Source organism: Ambystoma mexicanum, chromosome 3q (assembly GCF_040938575.1).
Source record: "Ambystoma mexicanum isolate Mex_15411 chromosome 3q, UKY_AmexF1_1, whole genome shotgun sequence".
NCBI classification, from domain to species: Eukaryota; Metazoa; Chordata; class Amphibia; order Caudata; family Ambystomatidae; genus Ambystoma; species Ambystoma mexicanum.
In genome coordinates this window covers 22060765-22083357 of record NC_090926.1, presented here as the reverse complement: position 1 = coordinate 22083357, position 22593 = coordinate 22060765, and the positions used below count along the sequence as shown (strand labels likewise).

Sequence of the window (22593 nt, the reverse complement as noted above, 5' to 3'; positions counted from 1 at the left end):
TTCATGTGGGCTTAGCCATGTCTTAATGTGGAATGTTGTCAGTCACTACTTTGATTTGTATTGTATTTTTAACTTTTTATTCTTTCGCTATTTTATGAAAGAATACTACAAATTGGGTAGTAACCAGTTTTGTATGTTCCTGTGAAGAACTGATGCGAATGAGTAGTCAACACTGGATAATATTTGGATCAATCGAACAGTAATACTCCTGAATAAAGTGAGCTATTCCTCCCTGCCTTCAGTCTTTCCTCACCATTCTTTGTCCGCTCTTTGTATTTCAGCTGGTTCTTGTGAGTCCAAATGGTGAACAATATGACAGTTTACTTCGGCAGCTCCGTGATCGAATGGATGAAGGGCGAGGAGAGACAATCTATGTCCTTGGTCAGGGATCTGGTGAGTTGTTCATGTATTAGAAAACCATAAAAGAGAAGCAGCACACCCTTTCTTTTTCCAATCAATTATTTCCCATAGATTTGAATAATTTCGAGCTACTAATGGCTCTTCAGACCTTATCACTTTTTTATGGGTGCCGGGGAGAAAGAAAATGACTCTGGTATCAACAAGTCAAACATATAACGAAAGAAATGGAGTTCCTATTGATAAAAGGAACTCCCGTCCCCTGCACACCTTTAGGTATTGGAAAATATCCAAACAATTTTCTATCAATTAATTGATTTTTCTGACAAAGTTCTAGGTTTTAGTGTCTATGCATTCTACTTTTTCGTACTGTTAATGTTTAAATTTCCAAGATTCCAACCAAGAATGGAGGAAATTATAATTTTAATTTTAGAAGAACAATTCGGTCAAAAAGGATTTTTCATTTTCAAAATGTTATGTATAATTAGAATTTGGAAACAAAAGAAGAATTGTTTTAAACACATAGGAGTTTTATTCACTCCTTATTCAACAAATGCTTAATAGTAATGCTTCACCAAAAATCAAACAAATTAACCAAGTTCAATCGATATCCAAGAGCTCTACGCGTTTCGAGAGTTTAACTCTCTTCTTCAGGAGCAGTGATTTGTGAATATCCAATTCAAAACAATATTTTTCTTGTAACACCGTTTCATAGACAACAATAATTTTTAACAAGAAATTTCAAAAACAACAATAATTTTCAAATAGTTGTTCTTAGTGTCTTGTATTAAGCTTTCCGTTGTGGAATTAAGGAAACGTCATCCTATGGCATGTTTGTTCTTGTACTGATGCTCTGTGAATAATATTAATATATGTATTAGTGAGGTTTTATTTAATTAAGGCGATTTATTTATACAATTCTAGTATTAGCCAGATTCCTACCTGTTCACTGACGTGTAATATTCCCAGAATGTACTGGCTTCACAAAGCTTGGAAACTCAAGTCCGTAGATCACTACAAAGGTAAGTATAGTATGTGTAAATATCCCCTTTGTTCTATTTCTCTAGGCACTATACATTGTATTTTCATATTCAAGTTTGGTCAAAAACTCACCATTCAGTTCTATTTCATGTGACACGAGCATGTAGTACGAGAATGAGGTCTGCAAGTCAATGCCCGTTGACCGCGAGTCTTTCTTTATTTAGCAATGTGCCGCCTGTTGCGGTTTGTTAGTTCGTGTCTCTACAAATAAGTGGAAATTGTGTCAGTATTTACGTGATTAAATGTTCTGTGATATGAGAACAAGTTTAGTAAAAGTACTCACTTAATCGTGTGCACGGAGACGAGCCAGTCAGTATCCTTTCTTTTCCTGTATTCGCGAAAGCAAGGCGGTTGCTTGGCAACTCTGCCTTAAGTTATCATGTGATCTCGTTCATGTGATATTGAAGGCTACTAAAGGATGTTGGGAAATGTAGTGCCCAGTTCCCCTATTCTATAATTAATGATCGAGTCCTTGTGATTCTGTGTGTTTTATCACATATAGTAATTGTTTGCCGCCGATTGTCATTCCATAATTTCACAACGTACTTTCCTCATATATTTTGCATGTTACAGATCATTATCACATCATGTATATAACAAGTGACAGTTGTATCTTCTCTTTGCACTAATCTTAATGGTAGTTATGCATTTGTTTTTCAAAAATAAGTGTAACAAATTCATCAATTCAAATAATTCAAATCATGCCCAGCTCTATCTCAATTGTTCTAATAATCATGTCGAGTTCTGTCTCCATTCATTATAAGAATACACTCGATGAGAATTCTTCATTCCTCCCTCTTGGTTCCCGGGCATCAAGTTTGTGAACCCAGAACATTTCTCTGCGGGAAAGAATTTCTTGAAGGTTGCCTCCCCTTGCGGGTCGGGTTATTATTTCCAAGACTACAAATTTCAATTGTGAAATAGTATGGTGTTGATCTCTGAAATGTCTGGTAACTGGAGATTTTATATTTCCAGTTCTGATGTTCGATTTGTGTTCAGCAATCCGGTCTTTCACACGTCTTAGTGTTTGGCCAACATCATATTTGCCACATGGACAAATAAGTCCATATATGGCACATTGTTTTCACAGGTTACATAGTGTTGTAGATCAATTCTCTGACCCGTATATGGATGTCTTATAGAGGTGTCCTTTTGTACATTGTTGCATTGACTGCAATTTAAGCATGGGAATGTTCCTTTCTTTGGTTTAGACGAAAAAACGTTGGATAAACCTTACTGTGGGAAAACGGAAGAGTAACTTTTTTAGGATTTACATTTTTTTTATTGTCATAATAACGAATAAGAACAAAGAAAAAATAACAATCAGTAAGACTTAAAAAGAAAATGGTAAACGAACAGAAGCCGCTGACAATGGAAAAGATATTGGTATAAAACTAAGGAAACCCAACGTTGAAAAGTAACAAAGAATTAAAAGAACTGTATGAACTGATTGAAACAGTGACAAGAGACTATTTGAAAAGCAACTATTGGAACAGCAAACTTCTGAGTAGCAGGAACACAAGAGAAGGGAGCCCTACCCCTGCCTTTAGTTGTTAAAATAGTGGTTTGGACCGTGGACATATTACTTTAAGACATCCACTGGCAAGCACCTTAGTTTGTTATGCAGGGAATACCCCATAGAAGTAGGGAAAGATAGGCATTATCTTTTTTTTTGATAAATACTAATTTAATAATGTCTTACAAGAGTCTGTGTCCTTCATCTGACCCGCCACAACACCTGTGCAAATAGAGACTGCTGTGGTGACCTTGTAATAACTTGTCCTGTCTGCTTTGAGTTTGAATCCAATGCTTTTCACCTTTTATTATTTTTTCTGTACTGTGTTTTGCTGTTATGTAATGTTGCACATAGGGATGCTAGTAAACATTCCTTGGGCTGTGTTGGTGAGTCAGCAGGTGCCGCTTGAAATGGATGGTTTGCTGCATTTTGTTGCTTGCTGACCTGAACCTGCATACAATTTTTCAAAAATAAAATGCTTTTCCCGACTGTTATATTCTACCTGTTTTCCATTTTGAGAAACATTCTATGTACCTTACTTTTCAACATTTTTGTATGCTTTTTTTTTGCTATGCTTCTTTTTGTTAGCTGATTGTAAGCTTTTTAAGAGGAAGTGAAGTATACAAATCCAATATAGCAGCAAAAGGGCAACCTAAAAAGATGCATTTTCTTTTACTTTGCACCAAATTCACTTGCATACTATCCCTTTGCCATCAATTATAGTAGGATCAGAAGTAGTAGTGCTGATATTCATTTTAGTAATGTTACTGCTTACTACCCACTGTAATATCGCACTACTACCAGTGGCAGTAATGTTCCTGGTGCTACCAATAGTAACTTTAATAGTACTAACAGTAGCAGTTGTAATACTACTTTTAATAGCATTGAAGGTACTAATACTGCCACTGCTACTACTGCTAGTATCGGTATTTGTAGTCATAGTTGTCATACTATTGCCATCACCAATATTGGCAGCAGTACTATCAGCAATGGAGAGAAGACTACTAATAGTAGATTCAGTAGTACTCCTACTACTGGTAGTACTACTATATCTACTAGTAGTACGTCCAGTAGTAGTACCCATTACTAATGTATAAGTACTAGTGTAGGGTCAGTACTACTAATAGAGAGATATCACTACTACTACCAGTCAAACTGGTAGTCCCATTACTGCAACTATTGCTAGCAGCAGTACAATTAATACTGCTGGTCGTACTACTTCTAGTAGTGCAATAGTACTGGCACCCAAACTACTTCTGCTAGAAGTAATTCTAGTACTGTGAGGGGTCAACAATGTGAAGCGGACAACTTTGTAAAGGTTTTTCAAACAATGCCATTTTATTAACTCAAAAGGTTGGATAAATGCCTCACTATCTCTACCTTGACGAGGATTTGCCTGAAATAAACTAAACCATCTTAACAAAAGGTTTCTGTCCCCGACACTTATATACACAATAAAGCAATAATGAAATGTATGCCAGTTTAACAACAACAAATATAACTCAATAATTTACACCATCATAGCTGCTGCTTCTAATAACGTGGGCGAACTCCCCTTCCCCAATTTTCAGCAGGCTTTTCTTTAAATGTTCACAAAGGATACGTAAATCCTGTATTACAACAAAAAGTCCAGTTCTCTTTCTAATCCAACTTGACAACACAAAGTTCCAATTTGGATTCCAAAGGTAATTTCCAAGTGTTAACAAAGCTTTCCTCCTTCCGCTTGTATTCCATGTCTTGAGACGGCTTCTTGTCATTAAAAATGTATACTGCAACAAAGATCTTGAAAGTTTCTTGTCATCAACAAATAATATTTCAGAACTTCATTAGTTTCAAAACAAAGGTTTTTGTCAGGATATTTTGGCACCAGTTTAGCTTCAGTACTACTTCACCAAAACACTTAGTGATTCTCCAATTGTTTTGTCATACGCTTTGTCCCCACCCCATCATGGGTTTTCATCTGGTTTACTCTCATGCCCGGTTTACTAGTATTTTTTGTATTTTTAGTATTTATTTATTTATAGTGCACACCTAACCCGGGGGTAGCAGGGCGCAAAGGCATCAAGAGGTTTGCAAAGCTTGTCACATGCAGAGGATGAAGTCCAGCTGAGGTTACATTGCTGGATCAACAAAAACACAGACATAGGTGAGGTATGAATTTACAAGAAGATAAGTATACAAGATAAGGTTATAGCAAGAGTTGTAATTACAAAGGCCAATTGACCACACTTGGCACCAGCATACTTGCGCCAGAACAAAACAAATGGTTACAAAAGCTCTCTGTCTGGTATACTCTCCTGTCAGCCAAGACAAACTATTGCATTTCTCAGGTATACTCCCCTGCCCGACATAACCAATTGTTACAATGTTCCAGGACCTGGTATACTTCCTTGCCAGGCCAAGCTATGAACTCTTAATACTTCTGTGTTATTGGTCAACTTCAGAAGTGTTAACAATTTCTTCTGCTTCTGCCAATTACACAGTTAGGTTTGAGAATTTCTTCAATGGAAACAAGAATCACGCTGATGCTGTTTACTACACCCAAATGTTTGCCGCACGCAAGACAGGCAATGTTTCCTTCCTCCTGAACCTCTTTTATCAGGACAGCCCTCATGCCAATCTTGTTCCTCCTTTATATTGTTAACCAAATGCTGTCCCATAGTCTGTTATATTTGGTTACGTTTGTTTGGTTTAGGTAACCCCAGTTGTTTATCAATTGCCTTGAAGTGTGCCCCTTTTGGCTTGGGTTAGGCCAAAATGACAGAGGTTAGTTGGTCCGAGCACCAAAGGTCTGACCCCCATTTGTTCGCATAGATATATGTGGGGGGGGTAAAGATAACAGAAAATGTATAGGCATGAGGTGGGGGGCTATGGGGGTCTCCACACACCTATATATGCAAACAAATGGGGGGGAAAAGAAAAAAAAATCAGACTTTTAAACAGGTCATTTCACGCAGATCCTTTTGGCTTTGGCAATAGTAGTTTAGGTTTCCTTCTCGATATATACTGTCCCTCTGTGTGATTGGCTGTTATTATCCACTATATAACAATCCTCTCCTTCAAGTGGGATCTTTAAAGTCTCTTTATGCCAACTGCTTTGATTTATATTGGTTTGGTATTCGTCACAATCATCAATTCATTTTGCATCAGTTTGATATTCAAAAGGGAATCTGGATTCAAGCAACGGGTATTCATGGAGTCTGGGGGTCACAATTGAAAAGTGAACTCGCCTGGTTTGGCGTGTGCGTCCGTATACCAGGCTGTTTCCAGCGTGTCTGCTTCAGTTCTCCTATGCGGTCCGTCAGTTTTTCCTGCACGGTTTCCTGTGTCTCGTGTCTGCAACCTTCAGAGCCCTAGTGGCTCCCCCAGCGATCCTGTGCTCGCCTGACACCGCTGAACTCTTCAGAATATGGTGCTGGTGGCGATTGGGCAGAATACCAGGACCCAATTTTCAGGGACTGGGCTGCCAAGCCCAGTGACAGGTTAGCATAGGGAGGGGGAGGGGGAGAGGGAAGGAGAAGCAGAAGAGAAAGGTCTTGAGTTGTTTTCAGAAGAGAGAGGGAGAGAGGGGGATATATATATATATATATATATGTTTCTCCAAGACTTAGCAGCCTCGCTAGTCAGTGAGGAGCACTCGCCTTTCCGTGCGTATAAAAACTCCGCCCAGTATTCCGAAATCATTGGACATTTCTTCTTTATTTAACTCAAAAATAAGTTCCACATCATAGCACCATATGTGTAGCCGTCATCAATACCGGCTCTCCCAAAGACAGTCGACGCGTTTCGCCGCACCACTTGCGGCTTATTCACAACACTGTGTCTCTGACACTTCCTTGTTTTTAACTTACACCGGCAGCATGGTAATGGACATAGAAAGAAATCTGTATAATGGCAATCAAAATAAAGGAGGGACTAATGTTACATAGAAACAGTGGTGGCCATTTTGTAATAGGTGGTATATCTATCAGTCATTAGCGTGCAATCATATCCTTCCCGTGATATGATTATCCCTTGGACCATCAAAATTATGATTGTGCCAAAGCAATAATTATTGTTATTCTAATTTCTTCGCTGTTTTAATTACAATCCTCACCATTGTAATTCGTTTATTTTAGCATTGCATATCCCCCGCAATTGCATCATTTCTCTGATCAAGAATATGACATTCTCCAAATATCCAGTACTTAGTGCAAAAGAGTCAGAACATGCAATATTCTTCTTAAGGTGCATAGTGCCAGCAGCCTGGTTTCATCAACCACCCATTTGGTCGATTAATCGCAGCCTTCAGTTATAAAGTGCATAGTGCTTGCTGCCATTATTATAAAGTGCATGGTGCTAAAGTGCAGACTTCATATGCATATTCATTCTCGCTATTATACATTCAACCACAGTTTGATGCATTTTTGGGAATGCCAATACAACATATTTACAACCTTATCTGCCATGTCCAAATTCTTAAGTCGGTAAAGTCTCAAGGAGATGTTGATATCAGAGACAACCACCCCACATCTGTGACATAACAATATACCGTGATCCCCTAACAACGTTAAAAAATCGCTATTAAAAACATTGCACAACAAAACATTACGTTCCCAATTAATACTAAGTACTTGGTATCCAGCAATATGATTCTAATGTCCTATACAGGTGTAAAGCTCCTCGTCAATATTATGTCCATTTGGCTGTTTGGTTTCAAAATCAAGGATACAGCGGGTCTCTTGTTGCCTCAGCTTGCTTTCTCTATCTCCCCCTCTGGGACTAGTCTCAATCGTGTGGACTCCAAAAAAGCAAAAACTCTTCATGTCACTTTCATGGTAATCTGTGAAATGTTTCGCCATTGGATAGTTGGCATCTTTGTCGGATGGCTCTCACATGTTGTTGTACTCTCAATTTTAATTTACATTTTGTACTCCCAACATACCATTTTTTACAGGAGCATGCCAGGATGTAAACCACATATTCTGTCTCACACGTAATTTTCTCATTTATGGCCACCGTAGTTCCTGTTATGGGGTGCTTGAAAGTGTCACAATTCTTGGCAAATTTACATATATTGCACCTTGTGCACTTATGGAATCCGCTCTTTTTCCTTGTCAGCCATATATTGGCGCCTACAGCTTCTTCTTTTTGCATAAAACTATGTACCAATGTATCCTTGATAGAGGAATTTCTTCTCAAACTGATTTCCGGATACCCTTTCAAAGATCTCCCAATGTCCTTATCTATGGTTAATACCTTCCAGTGCTTTTGTAACACCCGTTTGATGTCTGGTATTTGACTATTGAAGGTCAGGATGAGGCGAGTCGGTTCATTTTCTATATTGGTCGTTGTGTGTTTATCCACCAACAGAGCTTGTCTGTCTTGACTTCTTGCTTTCAGGTACGCTCTCTCAATAATCTTTTTTGGATAACATTGTCCTCTGAAACCTCTAGCAGTTATTCTACTCTCTTGATCATAGGTTTCCAATGTGGAGCTATTCCGTCTTATCCTTATGAACTCGCCATAAGGTACGCTCCAAATGAGACTCTTCGGATGCCCACTTTCAGCGTGTAATGGCGTGTTAGAGCCGGTGGGTTTTCTGTGTAGTTCACACGTCAGAGTCTGATCAACTATGCGAAGGTTCACATCCAAGAAGGTTATGAAAGAGCGACTTTGTGTTTCGGTGAAACGTAAGTTGTTCTCATTCTGATTCAATAACCTAACTAATTCCATCCAACCTTGATCTGTTCCTTTCCAGATTATAAAAAGGTCATCTATGTACCTGAGCCAAATGACGACATCTTCCATAAGGGTCTGATTTTGTTCGGACCCAAACTCCGTTGCTTCCCAAGCTCCCATGGTCAAATTGGCATAAGATGGGGCGAAGGTGGTGCCCATAGCTGTGCCTTGTATTTGTCTGAAAAATTCATCGTTGAAAATGAACACATTATTCGTCAGGCACATATCGATCATTTGGAGAATCATTTGAGTATGTTCATAGTAGTTCAGCGATCTAGTGTTGAGGTATTTTTCACATGCTTTCTTTCCATAGTCATGATCAATGGACGTATATAATGCCACCACATCCATGGTGGCCATCATATAGTTCGATTCCCAGGGAATGTGATTTATTCGGGATAGGAAGTCCTTGGTGTCTTTGAGGTAGGAGGGTAATGAAGAGACGAATGGAAACAGTGTCTCATCAATAAATTTGGACATATTCTCCAAAGCAGAGCCTACCGATGATACAATTGGTCTCCCCGGTGGTTCTTTCATGCTCTTATGTACTTTGGGGAGAAAATATATCGTTGGGGTGATGGAGTTTGTTGTTTGTAAAAATTTACAGTTATCTTCATCTAAAATGCCCTTGTGTTCCCAAATAGCTACGAAATCTTTCACCTTTTTTTCCAATTCTTTGGTGGGATTCTTTTGTACTCTTTCGTAGCATTTTTTATCATTTAGCTGTTTGTATGCCTCCTTAATGTAATATTCTCGGGTCATGAGAACTATGTTTCTTCCCTTATCTGAAGGCTTGATTATACAATTGGGGAGGTCATGTAATTCTTTCAGGGCCAGCCTGTCCTTTATAGTGAGATTGTCTTTTATTGTCTGTCTTTTCCGTCTTCTCAGTTTTTTTAGATCTTCTATGACCAAGGTTTGAAATGCATCTATGTTGGTTCCCGTAGTGATCATCGGATTAAATTTGGACTTTTGTTTTAAGTTGCTTTTGACTGTCCAATCCGTTCTGATCTCCAATTCTGTAAAGTCAATGGCTTCTTGCTCTTGTTCGGCATTTACTTCCGTGCCTTTCTGTAACTCTACCAAGTCAGACAGCACCCCAATTTCAGCGATGGATATTTCTGTTCTTCCTTCACATGCTGTGACTGTCCGTGTTTTGAACTCGGTGGTTGCAAAAAACTTTTTTAGACGTATTTTTCTGACAAACTGGTCGAAGTCAATACGGGTTTGTACATAATCAAACCCAGATGTGGGGCAAAAATTCAGGCCCATGCCTAGTAGTTTCTCCTGATTATCTGTGAGAATATGGTCTGACAAGTTAATAATCTGTAAACTTGCCTCTGTATCTTGCACCATATTTCCTACTTGCCAGAGCGCAGAGATCTGCCCGGGGTGCTGTTCGCTGCTCCTATTACCCCTCTGCCCCCTCCTCGTTTTTTTCAGCCTCCTCTGCCTCTTCCCCTCGTTTGACTTCCACCCCTTGCTTTTTTTTGTTTTTTGCCATCTTGGCACAACAGTCTCATTTCGTCTAAAAAATTAAGACGCGTAGTGGACTCCTCACTCTCACTACCAGTGACGTCTGACTCGGAGGTTGATGGATTGGTACCTCCCTCTCCTTCGATCACTTCTGGGATTGAAGATTCGCCTAGGGCTGATGTTTGCCTTAATTGATCGAATCTTCTTCTATATATATAATATAATTTCTGAGGCTTGTGGAGTCTGCTTAGATCACATGCTGTGCATAGGCCGATATCTAGTGGAAGCTGCGGAGTATTACAGTTTGTTTTTCGAAACTCGAAAATGGGCGTCAACACAGGGTGTGCCAGTAAAACAGTACCTTCTGCTATCAATCTACCGGCGTTATCCGCGGCATTAAAGGTTGCTTTTAATATGCGACCGGACACGGCTCTTCCTTCCGCCGAAACTCGTGCCAATTGGCTTTTTAAGGGTTCTCGGGCAGAATCTGAGTGCCGCGACTTCTTCCCACTGGTGGCAGTTGTAACTCGCCAGCAGGGTGGTGGAGTTGGCAATCCTTGCCTGGTAGGCGGAAGTGGAGGCTGCTTTCCTGCCCAAGCCATTCTTCTTGCTCTCCTTGTCGGGAGGAGCTTCCGACTATGACAAGGGTGTTCCACCCCCCGCTTACGGGTGTTTGTAACTACCAGGGAGTCCGGTTTCAGATGCCCTCTTATGTACAGTGAGTCTGTTTGGGCTGCCCTGAAAAGCTTCTCAACTCTGGGGTTTACCGCCCTAGTGAGATAGGGATTAACAAGGGAAGGTTCTATCCTCCTTTGTATTGACTTAAGGATAGGGATGGCCTAGGCAACAGGTCTCCTTTCTCCCACTAACTCCTCGGCAAAGTACCTCTCTTCCTGAGCACCCTGGGTGTCAATGTGGAAGTGTTCTGCCGCTCTGGACAGTACTTCATTCAAGAGAGGCTGGTTATCGACAGGGGAGTCGGTAACCGGGGGTTCTTTATCTACCGGGGAATCTAGCCTGTAGGTTTCTGGGTTGTCCTCCTCCTCCTCTTGGTCCTCGTCATCCCCATGGTAGCCTGTCCCAGTTTGTTCTTCCAACATGCCCAAATCTGGATCCTCACAAAGGGATGGATCTCCCCGATATTGAGAATAGAGCTGTATACTGAAATGGGGAAATATAACAATATTTTAGCAAAAGTATGGCTAAGGCCAGGGAACTCCGCGGAATGCTTCCGACCAGTATGGCAGAAAAAAACAATCTGAGGGTCCTAGACGCGTGAGGGATCATGGGTACAGTGGACGTCACACTAGGGATAGTATTACTGGCACGCCCTGTGTCGACGCCCATTTTCGAGTTTCGAAAAACAAACTAATACTGCGCAGCTTCCACTAGATGTCGGCCTATGCACAGCATGTGAATCTAAGCAGATACAAGCATCAGAAATACGATTACGGTGAGTAATGTGTATATATATATATATATATATATATATGTGTATATATATATATATATGAATGTCAGGAAAAAATGCAGGATAAACAATGCATGTTGCCTACAACTTTAACCAAAGCTTTGCCCAAGCACTCACGACCATTAGCTGAGTTTAAACGTTTCTTTAATTATCAAAAGTAGTGCACAAAATCATTTAAAAGAGCACACATAGCAATGTCTGGTCAGACCAGGCATGAAGCAGCACTCACCCCAACGGGTGGAAAAACCCCACGCATTCCGCTCGACTCACGAGCTTCTTCAGGCTTATAGTTGATTCCAACTACTGAGCTCTCGTTTTTAAATAGCCTCGCAGGCCGTGTATTAGGCTCCTCCCACTTTACAATCACATGTTATGTAATCACCAGTTAGGTGTATTCTACAATAGAACTCTATGGTTAAAGTCAATGGTAAATCCACCATCTTGAAGTATCCAACCATTTTACTGCAATTAGTTAATACATAATGCTTAAAACTGTTTTTTAGGGGCCAACTAAATAGTTAGCCGGGACATGCGATTAGAAAGTCTCGGAGGAGCCCAATCTCCATGCCTAAGCGATAATGCAATGCAGCATTAATATTACGAGATATTGCGCAAGTGCGCTACTGTAATTTTCGTTACCTCACCTTGAAAGAAATAAATGTCTCCAAGGTGTGGCAAACAATCCGCAAGATGGATTGAATGCAACAAAGCGGCCGCAGCTACTACTGCTAGGCTTCAGCTGTTACCTGCTCGCACAGAATGTGAACATAATTTAAAATGTCTGTGTTTATGATGAAAAGGGAATATACTTTTCAGGTTGAAAGCAGTGCATGATGGTACTGCTAGTTCAAAATTTGCCAACTTCATTAATGTGCATGGTTGGTGAGATAATGCGTCAAACATGATAGGAAAGTGCTAGTGCATGTCATCCTATGTCAAGTAATACAGTATTAATGTTGTCACGGTTTCAACATGTATAAAGTGCTAGTGCATTGTTGAAAACGACCTATATCGTTCTCATAAGGACAGTTGTCCTTAATGCTTTACAACACTGTGCAGTGAGCACGCCGAGGTCTGACAGTCTATTCTGACTGATCCAATGAATGGACGCTTGATACTAATACGCGCCCAGCATAACACACAACATTTCACAAGTCAATAATTCATTATTAAAACCCGTACAAAATGGTTCTCAATCAAAATGTGTAAAAAAGGTGCATGAAAGCTAGAAAAAGGGTTAGTGTTTCTAAAAATACTTAGCATCCAGTGTAAATTGATGTTTCCACATGTTGTCGCTAGATGAAAACAGTCCAGAAAACAAATGTAACATCACTTGCTTAATGGTTACAAGGACAGAATTCAAGGGAGAGATAAATAGCGAGTGTGGATAACTGAAAAAGCATAGTTAATCATATAAAAAGACATATAACTCTAAATCCACATTCAAACCATTGGGTTTTAAGGTATCAAATGTACAGATTAGCTTGGCTTCCAATTGGCGTAGCTTCAAATCTCTATTGCCAAGTCTGCTGTGTAGAGGTATGTGTGCTAGTCCCACAAAGCTCATTTCAGATGCATTGCTGTTATGCTTTTCACCAAAATGTACCGCCAGTGGGTATGTCGGATCTCCATTTTTAATCGCTCTGTAGCGTTGCAAAATTCGCAATTTCAGTGGGCCTATGGTGGATCCTATATAGTGTAGTCCACAACTGCATGTGATCATATAGACTACAAAATTAGTTAGGCACGTTATTTTTTGCTTATATTTCCACTGTTTTCCATTCACACCAATAGGAGATTCTTTAGAGACATGTTTACACATTTTGCATTTACCACATTTCTTAAACCCCACAATTTCACGATTACCAAGAAGCCAACTAGATTGTGTTACTTCAGTTACCACAGTACTTGGTGCCAAAATATTTTTTACTGTGGTGCTCTGCGGAAGGTCGCACTGGGTTTGGGCTCTAATACTTCACATAGATCTCGATCAGTTGTTAATATATTCCAGTGTCTCTTCATGATTGCTCTAATATTTTTGGCTTGCTGGTTGTAACCTGTTATGAATCTTAGTTTCATTCTTGGGTTTCGAATTAGGTTTGAATAAGTCTCTCCTCGATTTTTTTATCTGCTTTCTCAAAGCATTCTGTCACTGTACTTTTCAAATATCCTCTGTACACGAATCGCTTGCCTATATTTTTGGCTTCTTTCTGGAAATCTGCCTCTTTACTACATACTCTCTTAGCCCTAAGGAATTCTCCATAAGGAATTGATTTTTTAAGAGCTACTGGGTGGTGGCTACGAGCATGAAGCGTGGAATTGGAGCTTGTTTCTTTCCTAAACAAAGTGGTTATTAATTCATACTGATCAATACGTAGGGAGACGTCTAGAAAAACCAATGCATCCTTACTAACAGTACTAGTTAATTTCAAATCAAGTGCATTGGTGTTTAAGATAGTGATATATTTCTCTAAATCTTTCTCAGTGCCATCCCATATCAGGAACAGGTCATCAATAAATCGATGCCACATAACTATATGCTTAGTAAATGTATCAAGCTCTTCACTCCACGCAACTGTCGTTTCCCACCATCCCATATAAAGATTAGCATAAGTGGGCGCCATGCAGGACCCCATAGCAGTGCCCTGGGTTTGTCTGTATATGGCTTCATTGTGCAGAAAAAAATTGTGTTCCAGACAGAATTTCAGCATATCTAGCAGCATCTTGTTGTGCTGTCGATAACTCACAGATCTGCTGTTCAAGAAGTGGCTGCATGCATTCAATCCATGCTGGTGTTGCATAGAGGTGTACAGGGACACCATATCTAGGGAGACAAGAAAATAATTGGGCTCCCAATTGACCTCGTGCAATCTCAATAAAAGATCTGATGTGTCTCGAATATATGAATTTAGACTTAGCACGAATGGCTGAAGAAAATGGTCCAGGAACTTGGACGTATTTTCTAAAAGACTGCCTATTGAAGACACTATGGGACTTCCTGGAGGATCCATCAAAGTCTTGTGAATCTTTGGATTAAAGTAGATCATGGGGGTGATAGGATGAGCATTTTTGAGGAAATGATATTCATCTTCATTTAGTAGGTCTGCTTCACACCAATGGAACAATAATTCATAATATTCATTGTTGGTAGTCGCTAGAATTGATTTATCCGCTAGTTCATAGCATGAGGTGTCATCCAGTTGTCTCTTGGCTTCTTTGAAATAGCTGATGCTATCCATGACAACTATACTACCTCCCTTGTCTGAAGGTCGAATAACTATGTTGCGGTCATTTTTCAATATTTCCAACGCACATCTTTGTGTAGAACTGAGATTTTCATGTTCCATATTGGTTGAATTCGATAGATTTTTCAGGTCTCATCACCAGTTTTTCAAAAATATCAATGGAGCTACATTCAATATTGGGGCAGAAGGTTGATTTAGGCTTAAATTTGCTAAAGCGGCTCATGTTAGTATTAATACCATACCGTTCTGCCAATATATTGTCATCCATTGCCTCTATATTCATGTTTTCAGAATTAGGAGTAGAGTCCAATTCTTCTACACATGATAAAGTGGCAATATCTTTTTCTGATAAGATGGCCGCAATTTCTGTGTCTAGATCTTTCTTTTTCTTTTTATGCCTAACTTGAGTTGAGAAGAACTTGGTGAGCTTCAGTTTTCCCGTAAACCTGTAGAGATCTATCCTGGCAGCTGTGTAGTCATAGGCAAAGGTTGTGCTGTATGAGAGTCCTAATGATAGGACTGATGCTTCCATCTGGGTGAGGCTTCTTGTTGAAATATTAAATATTTTTAACTGTTTACAGTTTTGCCCCTCGGTTACCCCCTCTGTTTTTCCCAGATCTTGTTGCCTTTCCAATTCGATCTTCCTCGCTTTGCCCGGCTGCCCCGCCTGGTTGTCCTCTTCCCATCTTTCCTCTTGATCCTCTTCCTCGACCGGCTGATTGGCCTCGTCCTCTTTTGTCCATTCTGCTGTCCATGTGGAGCAGTTTGAATTTGTCTAAAAAGTTACATTTTTTTGTTGATTGAGCTCCATCAGAATCTGAGAGATCAAATTCAGAACTACTGGGATCCTCCACAGATGCTTTATATTGTGTGGTTTGGGCCTTCTTCTGTTCCATTCTTGCTTTTATGGGCCCATCAAATCTTTTGGTGAAGGTGTATATTCTGCCTTGCTCATAGTCCAGCCTATCTCTTTTACATTTTAGCTGTTTTCTGGTCCGTATTTCTCCTTCGAATCTTTCCAGATTCTCTTCTAGTCTGGTCATGCACTTCTTGCATTCATCACCATCTTCTGAAGCAAATAACAGTTCTTCCATGGATTCTATTTCTTTCATTAATCTGATTCGACCCAATTTCGCATATTTGATCAGGCTTTCAATCATTCGAAAGGAGCATGTGTTCGTATGGGTTGTCCATTCTTCTATTAATAGGGGGTCCATGTCTTCAAACGTGGGTATGGTTAGAATTCTTAATCCCCTTGGTATGCGCTGTGCTTCCAAATACATCTGTAGGGTCATGGTCTCCCACCATTTAGAGATCTCCTTTTTCTTAATTCTTTCCAATTTATCAAGCTTCTGTTGCACCGAAGACTGGCTGGTAGGCTATTGTCATTGGTAATGCCAGTAGCTGTTTTATCATGATCAAACCGAATCATTGCAGCCGCAATCCGCTTTGCTTCTACCTGGTCTGCCATTAGCTTGGATGCCACTTAAATGAGTGATATCCAAAATGTATGCTGTAAAGGTGCACTATAAACTCAGTAAATCACTGGGTGATAGGACAGAAAATTAGAAGAATTGGTGTCTTTTGTCCTATTCGGCTCTACACATAGATCTCTGTGGCGGCTCTCCCAGGTGGTCTGCCCCTCAAAAATGCAAAAGAGTTTGGCTAAACAATGTAGCTGTCTCTTGGTGATTATCGCATTAGACGGACACTCAACCGTGATTGTGTTGGTACTGGAAATGTCACTGTTTCTACAATAGTTTATCACGGGAGGCGGCAGCAGTGTATATGTGTCTTGAAAAAATGGGAATTGGCCTCAAAACTGCGCTCTGCCTCATTAATGAGCTGGTGCTGTAGGGCTAGAGCGGGATAGGCTCTACAAATTCAAAAGAATGTCAGGAAAAAATGCAGGATAAACAATGCATGTTGCCTACAACTTTAACCAAAGCTTTGCCCAAGCACTCACGACCATTAGCTGAGTTTAAAAGTTCCTTTAATTATCAAAAGTAGTGCACAAAATCATTTAAAAGAGCATACATAGCAATGTCTGGTCAGACCAGGCATGAAGCAGCACTCACCCCAACGGGTGGAACAACGCCACGTGTTCCGCTCGACTCACGAGCTTCTTCAGGATTGTAGTTGATTCCAACTACTGAACTCTCGTTTTTAAATAGCCTCGCAGGCCGTGTATTAGGATCCTCCCACTTTACAATCACATGTTATTTAATCACCAGTTAGGTGTATTCTACAATAGAACTCTATGTTTAAAGTCGATGGTAAATCCACCATCTTGAAGTATCCAACCATTTTACTGCAATTAGTTAATACATAATGAATATAATGGCAATGGATGACAATATATTGGCAGAACGGTATGGTATCAATACTAAAATGAGGTGCTTTAGCAAATTTAAGCCTAAATCAACCTTCTGCCCCAATATTGAATGTAGCCCCATTGATATTTTTGAAAAACTGGTGATGAGAGACCTGAAGAATCTATCGAATTCAACCAATATGGAACATAAAGATCTCAGTTCTACACAAAGATGTGCGTTCGAAATATTGAAAAATGACCGCAACATAGTTATTCGACCTTCAGACAAGGGAGGTAGTATTGTTGTCATGGATAGCATCAGCTATTTCAAAGAAGCCAAGAGACAACTGGATGACACCTCATGCTATGAACTAGCGGATAAATCAATTCTAGCGACTACCAACAATGAATATTATGTTCCATTGGTGTGATGAATATCATTTCCTCAAAAATGCTCATCCTATCACCCCCATGATCTACTTTAATCCAAAGATTCACAAGACTTTGATGGATCCTCCAGGACGTCCCATAGTGTCTTCAATAGGCAGTCTTTTAGAAAATACATCCAAGTTCCTGGACCATTTTCTTCAGCCATTCGTGCTAAGTCTAAATTCATATATTCGAGACACATCAGATCTTTTATTGAGATTGCACAAGGTCAATTGGGAGCCCAATTATTTTCTTGTCTCCCTAGATGTGGTGTCCCTGTACACCTCTATACAACACCAGCATGGATTGAATGCATGCCGCCACTTCGACAGCACAACAAGATGCTGCTAGATATGCTGAAATTCTGTCTGGAACACAATTTTTTTCTGCACAATGAAGCCATATACAGACAAACCCAGGGCACTGCTATGGGGTCCTGCATGGCGCCCACTTACGCTAATCTTTATATGGGATGGTGGGAAACGACAGTTGCGTGGAGTGAAGAGCTTGATACATTTACTAAGCATATAGTTATGTGGCATCGATTTATTGATGACCTGTTCCTGATATGGGATGGCACTGAGAAAGATTTAGAGAAATATATCACTATCTTAAACACCAATGCACTTGATTTGAAATTAACTAGTACTGTTAGTAAGGATGCATTGGTTTTTCTAGACGTCTCCCTACGTATTGATCAGAATGAATTAATAACCACTTTGTTTAGGAAAGAAACAAGCTCTAATTCCACGCTTCATGCTCGTAGCCACCACCCAGTAGCTCTTAAAAAATCAATTCCTTATGGAGAATTCCTTAGGGCTAAGAGAGTATGTAGTAAAGAGGCAGATTTCCAGAAAGAAGCCAAAAATATAGGCAAGCGATTCGTGTACAGAGGATATTTGAAAAGTACAGTGACAGAATGCTTTGAGAAAGCAGATAAGAAATCGAGGAGAGACTTATTTAAACCTAATCCGAAACCCAAGAATGAAACTATAAGATTCATAAAAGGTTACAACCAGCAAGCCAAAAATATTAGAGCAATCGTGAAGAGACACTGGAATATATTAACAACTGATAGAGATCTATGTGAAGTATTGGAGCCCAAACCCAGTGCGACCTTCCGCAGAGCACCAACGATAAAAAATATTTTGGCACCAAGTACTGTGGTAACTGAAGTAACACAATCTAGTTGGCTTCTTGGTAATCGTGAAATTATGGGGTTTAAGAAATGTGGTAAATGCAAAATGTGTAAACATGTCTCTAAAGAATCTCCTATTGGTGTGAATGGAAAACAGTGGAAATATAAGCAAAAAATAACGTGCCTAACTAATTTTGTAGTCTATATGATCACATGCAGTTGTGGACTACACTATATAGGATCCACCATAGGCCCACTGAAATTGCGAATTTTGCAACACTACAGAGCGATTAAAAATGGAGATCCGACATACCCACTGGCGGTACATTTTGGTGAAAAGCATAACAGCAATGCATCTGAAATGAGCTTTGTGGGACTAGCACACATACCTCTACACAGCAGACTTGGCAATAGAGAATTGAAGCTACGCCAATTGGAAGCCAAGCTAATCTGTAAATTTGATACCTTAAAACCCAATGGTTTGAATGTGGATTCAGAGTTATGTCTTTTTATATGATTAACTATGCTTTTTCAGTTATCCACACTCGCTATTTATCTCTCCCTTGAATTCTGTCCTTGTAACCATTAAGCAAGTGATGGTACATTTGTTTTCTGGACTGTTCATCTAGCGACAACATGTGGAAACATCAATTTACACTGGATGCTAAGTATTTTTAGAAACACTAACCCTTTTTCTAGCTTTCATGCACCTTTTTTACACATTTTGATTGAGAACCATTTTGTACGGGTTTTAATAATGAATTATTGACTTGTGAAATGTTGTGTGTTATGCTGGGCGCGTATTAGTCTATTCTGACTGATCCAATGAATGGACGCTTGATACTGTCGGGCTTCGGCGTGCTCGCTGCACCGTGTTGTAAAGCATTAAGGACAACTGTCCTTATGAGAACGATATAGGTCGTTTTCAACAATGCACTAGCACTTTATACACGTTGAACCTGTGACAACATTAATACTGTATTACTTGACATAGGATGACATGCACTAGCACTTTCCTATCATGTTTGACACATTATTTCACCAACCATGCACATTAATGAGGTTGGCAAATTTTGAACTAGCAGTACCATCATGCACTGCTTTCAACTTGAAAAGTATATTCCCTTTTCATCATCAACACACAGACATTTTAAATTACGTTCACATTCTGTGCGAGCAGGAAACAGCTGAAGCCTGGCAGTAGTAGCCGCGGCCGCTTTGTTGCATTCAATCCATCTTGCGGATTGTTTGCCACACCTTGGAGACATTTATTTCTTTCAAGGTGAGGTAACGAAAATTACAGTAGCGCACTTGCGCAATATCGCGTAATATTAATGCTGCATTGCATTATCGCTTAGGCATGGAGATTGGGCTCCTCTGAGACTTTCTAATCGCATGTCCCGGCTAACTATTTAGTTGGCCCCTAAAAAACAGTTTTAAGCATTATGTATTCACTAATTGCAGTAAAATGGTTGGATATTTCAAGATGCTGGATTTACCATCGACTTTAACCATAGAGTTCTATTGTAGAATACACCTAACTGGTGATTACATAACATGTGATTGTAAAGTGGGAGGAGCCTAATACACGGCCTGCGAGGCTATTTATAAACGAGAGTTCAGTAGTTGGAATCAACTATAAACCTGAAGAAGCTCGTGAGTCGAGCGGAATGCGTGGCGTTTTTCCACCCGTTGGGGTGAGTGCTGCTTCATGTCTGGTCTGACCAGACATTGCTATGTATGCTCTTTTAAATGATTGTGTGCACTACTTTAGATAATTAAAGAAACTTTTAAACTCAGCTAATGGTCGTGAGTGCTTGGGCAAAGCTTTGGTTAAAGTTGTAGGCAACATGCATTGTTTATCCTGAATTTTTTCCTGACATTCTTTTGAATTTGTAGAGCCTAGCCCGCTCTAGCCCTACAGCACCAGCTCATTAAATTTGATCATCAGAGAGTTGGAGCCAGAAGATGGAAGGGATCTGGAAGGAGTGTATTTGGTGAGAGAGAGCTGCAGTTAGCGTGGTCCCAGGGTCTTGAATTTGATCCTTGCAGCAACCAGGACCCAGTGGAGAGATGTTAGAGCTGGAGAGCTTCAGTCCCAGGGCTTGAGGCCAATGAGAAGTCTTGCAGCCCTATTCTGGATTGGTTGGAGAGGACAGAGTGAGTGAATGAAGGAAGGCAAGCTGTGGAAGAGGATGTTAAATTAATCCAGCTTGAAGAGGACCAGGGCTCTAGTGACATGGAGCTTCTGGGGAAGGTGAGGAAAGGGAGAATACCTCTAAGGAGGTGAATTTGGAAGTGGGCCGCATTGGCAATTTCCAAGATGTGAGGAGTAAAGGAGAGAGAGGAGTCGAAGATGACCCCAAGATTTCTGGCCTCAGTGGAAGGAGAGGGAGATGAGCCCATACAGGGCGGCCAGCGTCTCTGTCTTACTGGCATTAAGACCAAGATCATTGGAGGTGCACCAAGACTGAATAGGAGTCAGGGATGATAGAGGGGCAAATGAAGGAGGAAGAGGGAAGCTTGAAGAGTTGTGCGTTATCTGCGTAACACTCAAAATGAGTAAAGAAGGCAGAGAGAAGGTGAGCAAGAGGTGCAAGTTAGATGTTGAAAAGCAAAGGTGAGAGGATAGAGCCCTGGGGAATATCACATGTAGAGATGGTGGTCGTGGTGGAGAAGGAGGAGCCCAAAACACCTGGGAAGGCCGATCAGTGAGGAAGGAGGTCAACCAATCCAGTGCCCGGTCTGAGATGCCAAGAGTATCTTGGAGCCGCTTTATGAGGCAAGAATGGTTAAACATGTCGGACGGAAGAGAGGTCAAGGAGAATGAGAACAGCAGGAGAGTTGGAGTCAAGACCTGCTCCCTGATGCTACATGTCTTAAAAAGTGCAGAGTAGAAGTGCAGTAAAAGGGCCCTTCGAAGGGATTGTGTCCTCCGACGTATTCCTCATCTTAGATATCTCCTTCCAGCTCTGCTGGCCTAGGAAATTTTTTTTCTTTCTCTAGAGGGCGCTGCGCGTCGACGTCCTCCGAGTCGATGTCCCTCGACAGCCGCCGTATCGACGTCGACGTCATCCTGCCTATAAAGGCCGCGCGCAGCGTCCGTTGCTCAGTTCCGTTTTTCCGCGCTTACTCAGTGCCTTGGAATACCGTTGCTCAGTTCTTATCAGATTAATACCTAGTTACCTCGAGTTATTCGATCCGTACTCGATGGCTTCCTCGTCGGAACCGACAACTCCTCGATCCAGCTTCAAAAAATGCCGAGATTGTGGGAAAAAGATGTCGCTGACTGACCCTCACAGTTTGTCTGTGGTGTTTGGGAGCTGAACACCATTGTTCGGAGTGCGAGGACTGTATGTCCATGACAGCTAAAGCCCTGAAGGAGCGTAGGGGGAAGCTGGAGAAAGGTAAGACTTTTAAAGCTTCTTCTTCGTCGACGAAGTCGAGAGAGACACTCGTCTCCTCGTCACCATTCGCGCTCCAGGTCTCGGAGTGGGTCCCATCACTCCTCGAGATCGAAGCACTCGAAGAGGAGACGTCAAAGATCCCCTTCTCCGTCTTCCTCTGTTTCGCCAAAAAGAATCCCTTGCCCCACGAAACATAGTTCCCGGGCTGAATGGGAGGAATTCTGCAAAAATATGATGAGCGTCTTCGAGAAAGCGGCCTTGACCCCCTCGAAGACTGCCGAAAGCGATGCTCTGGTCGAAAGACCCGAAGGTCAAAAACGCCGCGAGTCGCAGTACCCGGCGAAGGAAACCTCTTGAGCGCGTCTCGAACCCTCGAGTAGGACTATGACCTCCAAACCTTCCTCGAAGGTTCAGTCGACGCCGTCGACGAGGGTTCCGTCGACGCCGAGGTCGGTGTCTTCGACGCCGTTGTCGAAGG

The 22593-nt window shown here is 40.9% G+C and overlaps 1 protein-coding gene across 2 annotated transcripts in view; it reads left to right on the top strand.

Annotated features, from left to right (window-relative positions):
- The window catches only part of GTPBP1 (GTP binding protein 1), a 743996-nt gene that overhangs the window by 158475 nt on the left and 562928 nt on the right, over positions 1 to 22593 (top strand). For both annotated transcript variants that reach the window (XM_069652964.1, XM_069652965.1), the window contains exon 2: positions 282 to 393. In XM_069652964.1, the coding sequence (XP_069509065.1) occupies positions 282 to 393 (112 nt within the window). The remainder of the gene's footprint in view (positions 1 to 281; positions 394 to 22593) is intronic.